Source organism: Palaemon carinicauda, chromosome 27 (genome assembly GCF_036898095.1).
Source record: "Palaemon carinicauda isolate YSFRI2023 chromosome 27, ASM3689809v2, whole genome shotgun sequence".
NCBI lineage: Eukaryota > Metazoa > Arthropoda > Malacostraca > Decapoda > Palaemonidae > Palaemon > Palaemon carinicauda.
The window spans coordinates 89,367,934-89,374,882 of NC_090751.1; the positions used below are offsets into that span (position 1 = coordinate 89,367,934).

At 28.7% G+C, this 6,949-nt stretch overlaps 1 protein-coding gene across 1 annotated transcript in view; it reads left to right on the forward strand.

Annotated features, from left to right (window-relative positions):
* LOC137620790 (Na(+)/citrate cotransporter-like) overlaps positions 1-6,949 on the forward strand; it is a 130,479-nt gene that overhangs the window by 63,110 nt on the left and 60,420 nt on the right. The window contains exons 3-4 of the mRNA XM_068351221.1: positions 2,469-2,587; positions 2,790-3,039. Of these exons, the coding sequence (XP_068207322.1) occupies positions 2,471-2,587; positions 2,790-3,039 (367 nt within the window). The 5' untranslated portion in view covers positions 2,469-2,470. The remainder of the gene's footprint in view (positions 1-2,468; positions 2,588-2,789; positions 3,040-6,949) is intronic.

Sequence of the window (6,949 nt, forward strand, 5' to 3'; positions counted from 1 at the left end):
GATTAATCTTCTCCTATTCTATTTATCTATTCATCTACACAATTTTATTCTATTGCTTCACTGTTCATGTCCTAAAAGGATCATATATGCATGCGTACTATATATTCATTTGCATATATATTATACACACGCACATATATATATATATATATATATATATATATATATATATATATATATATATATATATATATATATATATATATATATATATATATATATGTGTGTGTGTGTATATATATATATATATATATATATATATATATATATATATATATATATGTGTGTGTGTGTGTGTGTGTGTGTGTGTGTGCGTGTATGTATAGATAGACAGATATATATGTAGTTAATGAGTAGCATTTTCGCTTCTAGAAAGTTTCCGGTTTACTTACAAAAGAAAAACCAAAAACAAAGTAGAAGCAGAAACTTCAACATTTTGGACTATATTGCAACCAAACTTTCTGTCGAAATAAAATAATTCGCATGGCTATTATTATTATTATTATTATTATTATTATTATTAACTGAGATACAACCCTAGTTAGAAAAGCAAGATGCTATAAGCCTTAGGGCTCCAACAGGGGAAAATAGCCCAATGAGCAAAGGAAATAGCCCATAGAAATAACCTGAAATAGGTTATTTCAGGTTATTTCTATGAGTATTTGTTTTGATTACCGTTTCTGTAATTCTGTAATTTAGTCCTGGTGCTGGGAAAAGGTGGTTTCTGGGAATGTGGATTGTAATGATTATGGTCCAAATGGTTGAAGGGTCTGCTTTTAAAAGTCGGTTTACTTTAGTAAGTACTAAAAGATATAAGCTGTAAAAAAAAGATGCAGTATCATCTTTGTAAATCTAATTCTTCTGGCTGATTTTTATGTATACTATAATAATAATAATAATAATAATAATAATAATAATAATAATAATAATGATAAAAAATAGTAATTATAGTAATAGTTATAATAATAATAATTATAACTATTATAATTATAATTATTATAATTATAATAATTATATTTATTATAATTATAATTATTATAATTATAGTTATTATAATTATAATAATAATAATTATAACTATAATTGTAATCATAATTATAATTATGATTATATTCATAATAATTATAATTATTATTATAATTATGATAATTATAATTATTATAATTATAATTATAATAATTATAATTATAATTATAATAATTATAATTATAATTGTAATTATAATTATTATAATTATGATTATAATCATTATAATTATAATAATTATAATTATAATAATTATAATTATAGTAATTATAATAATTAAGCCTATAATTTTAATAATTATAATAATTATAATTATAATAATTATAATGATTATAATTATATTAATTATAATTACAATAATTATAATTATAATCATTAAAATAATCATAACAATAATTATAATTAACCTAATCATAATTATAATCATTATAGTCATAATAATTGTAATTATAATCATTAAAATTATAATAATTATAATTGTAATAATGATGATAATGAATACAATAATATTTAGAATTATGATAATAATTATAATGACAATTATAATAATAATTATAATAATTATAATAGTTATGATGATTATAATAATTATAAACATAATGATTATAATAACTATACTAATAATTATATATACGATAATTATAATAATAATTATAATATTTATGATAATCATATTGATTATAATGGAAATTATAATTATGATAATTATGATAATTGTAATAATAATTATGATAATTATAATGATAATTATAATGATTATAATAATTATAATAATAATTAAGATTATAATTATAATGATAATTATAATTATTATAATTATGATTATAATAATTATAATCATGATTATAATTATAATTATAATTATACTAAATACAATTATAATGATTATATTGATTATAATTGTAATAATTTTATAATTGATATCATAATTATAATTATGATAATTATAATTATGATAATTATAATTATGATAATTATGATAATAATTATAATGATTATAATTTTAATAATTATAATAATAATCATAATGATTACAAGTATAATAAATATAATAATTATAATAATAATGATAAAATTATAATAATTATTTTAATACTAATTATAATATTTATAGTAATTGTAATCATTATATTAATTATAATATTTTTGATAATTATAATTATTTTAATTACAATAATTTCAATCAATAATTATAATTATAATTATTATAGTTATGATAATTATAATGATTTTAATTATGATGATTATAATGATAAGTATTATAATTATAATTATAATGATTATAATGATAATAATTATAATGATTATAATTATTATTATAATTATAATAATTGTAATTATAATCATTATGATAATGATAATAATTATAATTATAATCATTATAATTATATTAATAATAATGATAATGATAATAATACATGATCTCATATATTCCATTCCAGGCATGAGTAGGGCCTCCGTGTTCGAGTGCTTACGATGCATTACCTACTATTGGCAATACCTTCTGCTCTTTATCACGCCATTTGCCCTGCTACCAGTGGCGATCATTGGTCATACAGTTGTAAGTATTGGCGTCCTCAAACTTGTGTGATATTTTTATACATTTCTTTATATCAAGCTTAGATTCATGTCGATTACGAACCATTTTTTGAGTGGATTTTTATAAGTATGAAAAAAAAAATATGATTTCCATCCTGTTTTTAAAATTTCTGAAACAGTCAAAGATGAAAAGTAAAACCATCTCTTTTCTTATCTCTTTCCAGGAGTTCCGCTGTGCCTATGTGATCCTCGTAATGGCGACCTACTGGGTGACGGAGGCCATCCCCTTGGCTGTGACGGCGTTGATCCCTGTCTTCGCCTTCCCTCTCTTCGGAGTCCTTGGGACGAGGGCCGTCACGGCCGTCTACATGAAAGACACGAACTTCATGTTCATGGGAGGCCTCATCATGGCCGTGGCAGTAGAACACTCCAACCTGCACAAGAGGATCGCTCTGTTCGTCATGATGCGCATGGGTAAGGAGATTTCAGATTCTTGTGGCTCCCAGGGAAGGAGGACACTTTAAACTCAAACCATTGTTCTCTAGTCTTGGGTAGTGCCATAGCCTCTGTACCATAGCCTTCTTGCACTGTCTTGGGTTAGGGTTTTCTTGCTTGAGGGTACACTCGGGCACCCTATTCTATCTTATTTCTCTTCCTCTTTTTTTTAAGTTTTTATAGTTTATATTTATATTCTATTCTAATGTTGTAGCTTAGCAAGTAATAATAATAATAATAGTAATAATAATAATGATGATGATGATGATGATAGTTAATAATGATGAAAATAAAAATAATAATAAGGATAATAATAATATCTAGGATTCTGACGTCACCAAACTATTGTGCAGAAAATAACAGCGTTAATCCTGCAAAGGACCATTTAAAAGGCCAAGTAATAATAATAATAATAATAATGATAGTAATGATGATGATGATGATGATAGTTAATAATAATAATAATAATAATAATAATAATAATAATATCTAGCATTCTGACATCACCAAACTATTGTGCAGAAACTAACAGCGTTAATCCTGGAAAGGACCATTTAAAAGGCCAAGAAATGAAAAAAAAGATATAAATACTTAGATCCACTTATTCAGTTGGCACATACCCTTTATAAGAGACCCGTCCATTTATTAGCCTTAGTAACGTTATTAATTGTGTAAATGCTGGAGATTAATTTCCTAGTTGGTTTTCTTAGATGTTGGAGAGAAGATTGGGAGAACCAAAAGGAATCTGGTTGAATTTTTTTTTTCATGTATTTATTTATTTATTTATTTTTGCATTATATAAGTTTAAGGTTCCTTTTTTTTCATTTTTTTTTATGTCCGCTAACCTCCAAAATTGGGGAAAGTGGCTTGGTATATATATTTATTATTATTATTATTATTTATTATTATTATTATTATTATTATTATTATCATTATTATTATTACAATAATGTGTGTGTGTTTGTGTGTATGTATTATAGCCACGGAAGGAATAATGAAGACTTGATTGGCGTTAGTACTTTCGTCCTATTCGTGAAGATTCCAGTTAAGCCTGGTTTTAGATAAAAGGATAAGACAAGATTAACGAAAAACAGATCAGGGCTTAGGTATGAATTGTCTGCTGGCCTCTTTTATAAAATCTGACCTATCTGGGATCATCAAAGAAACGAACAGCTCTGGGATCCCATTCTCCTATATAAATACGATCTTTTATATGTATTCTCACTGTGAGGCTGTCAATGGCACTAATAGGACTAAAGGACTAACTCTTAATCAAGTCTTTTCATTTTTCCTTTCGAGGGTATAAATACATATGCTCATCACGTGTCAGCTTTCGTGATTCCTATACATATACATTATGTATATGTTATACATCTGCATGTGTCACCCAGGAAACGTATGTATTCAGCCCCTTTCCACGAATGGTGTAAAAATACTTCCACTTTCCTTACTCGTACTGATTCTTTTGGTCACGTGACCATCGACCAAGGCGGTGGTAAATCAGGTCACGAAACCCGTGAATGAATCGAAGAATCTTGCGAGTCGAAACCAAGAGTGAGGGGAACCTTCTTTGCGCTTCCTTCCATTGAGTTTTGTTTATTCTGCTGATTTTACTATTATCTGTGCTATTTTCCCTGTTGGAGTCCTTGGGCTTATAGCATTCTGCTTTTCCAACTATGGTTATAGCTTAGCAAGTAATAATAATAATAATAATAATAATAATAAAAATAATAATAATAATATATTTCTGTCAACGAGTAATTCGTTTGGTGAGGGTTCAGGAGTTTGGTGGAGGCTAGGGACAGTAATGGAAAAAAGTATGGCTGCCTTTAGAAGGGAACACAGAGGAAGGGAAATGATTTCCGGATCAGGAAGAGTTAGAACTTTCTTCTCTTTAGAGACCTATAATTGATTTGGATTTTGAAATTTTTGATGAAATTTATTACCATACTACATTTTTTTCCACTTCATATCACTACAAATATTTATACGAATATCTCGACTTACACTGGTGATTTCAGCTTGTATAAGTAAACTCAATATTAACATACGTCGATATCAGACCGTTTTTCTGCGTCGATAACCCACCCTGTTGTGACGTAAGATATAATTAGAATATATAAAAATGACGCCATCTCGGCTTTAAAATCGAAATAAAGGAGATTTATTAATAAACCCGTCCTTTCCCATAAGTATACCTAAGGATGTGAGCCTCAAGGACGACATCCTCCTAAATACCATTCAAATTGAATCCTTGCAACAGACCTTGGGAGTTCAAGGGCAAATGATTCTGAATGAGCTTCTAAGATAAACTAGGGTTGTGATGGCCTGTTGGCAACCTCCTTGCCTGGTGATCGCCTAATTGGGGTTCGAGTCCCGCTCAAACTCGTTAGTTCCTTTGGTCGTTGCAACCACACTATCCTTGTGAGCTAAGGATGGCGGGTTTGGGAGCGCCTATAGGTCTATCTGCTAAGTCATCAGCAATCATTGCTTGGCCCTTCTTAGTCCTAGCTTGGGTGGAGAAATCTCTAGGGCATTATCCAGCTTGATAGGGCAATGTCACTGTCCCTTGTCTCTGCCATTCATGACCGGTCTTTCAAACCTTAAATGACGAAAACCAAAAGTTTCCAGTTGCCAGAAGGTCCACTTTGCTGTATGCTTACCAAGAAACTGCTGAAGTTATTGAATCTAATAGCTTGTAAATTCTCCGAAAACTTTTAGGATAATATATTTGGGCGTTTTAAGTAAGTTTATTTCAAAGAACAAATTTGAGGCACAGTCTGTGAATACGTTAGGAAATGACTTGCTGTTTTTGCATCAGTCAAATATTCAACCATTCGTACATAATGAGGTAGTTAGGGCAATAGGTAATCGGGACTTCACACAACAGAATTCTGTATGTCAGAGCTGCGATCAAGAATAGCCATCTAACTATCAGGTGCGTAATTTTCAAGATGAAAGTATAGAGATGATTGATAAAGTGTTAAATGCACTAATGGCTACAAATACGAACTAATACATTGAATGTAACAGTGAAATTTATACGACAGTTGAGAAACGAGTCTAAAAAATCAGGACAAGGAAAAAATTTGCTGCGGTGAACTAGTTTAAGAAGGCAAGCATGCATTTCTTATGTTATATGCTTTCAAGAGGAGGCTAAAGCACGAATCTTTATGCTGTAAACGACGAGGCTCCATGTTCAAGGTAAACCTTGTAAGCAGTGTGTATTTTACAAGGTAATGGACATAAAGGCTATATGTTGCAAGCTCAAGGTTGTCCCAGACTGTCCATCCCTGGCTCTGCGAAGGATTAGTGTTTTGCACGAGTATTCATTGATTTCCAGCTCACGTGTTGATGGATGGTTGGCGTGACCTCATGCCACGTGCAATCATAGATCTCTATGACCTTCTATTGATTCTCCAGAAATCCTTGAGGTTATTTTTTTCCTTGTTTTTTAAAATTAACTTCGTCTGGTTCTTGCGCAGTTGAGTTTTGTCGATTTTTACCTGTTGAAGTGGCCTCTACATCACTTTCTCTCTCCCCCTTGGTAATCGAGCTCTGCTTACAATTCGGTAAACAATCAATTGATAATAAAAACTTATTAAGCATACTGTAAAACATAACAGTAATTGTAATTACTGTTATGTTTTACAGTATGAATGCCAGTTTAAACTAATACTTTAGTGGGGTAATATAACCCAATAATGCTATTTTTCCCTCTTGGAGCCCTTGGGCTTATAGCATTTTGCTTTTCCAACTAGGGTTATAGCTTAGCTTTTAATAATAATAATAATAATAATAATAATAGTAATAATAATAATAATTCTTGTAGATTTACGTGTTCGAAACATGAAGGGAGAAGTTACGGAATAATAATAATAATAATAAT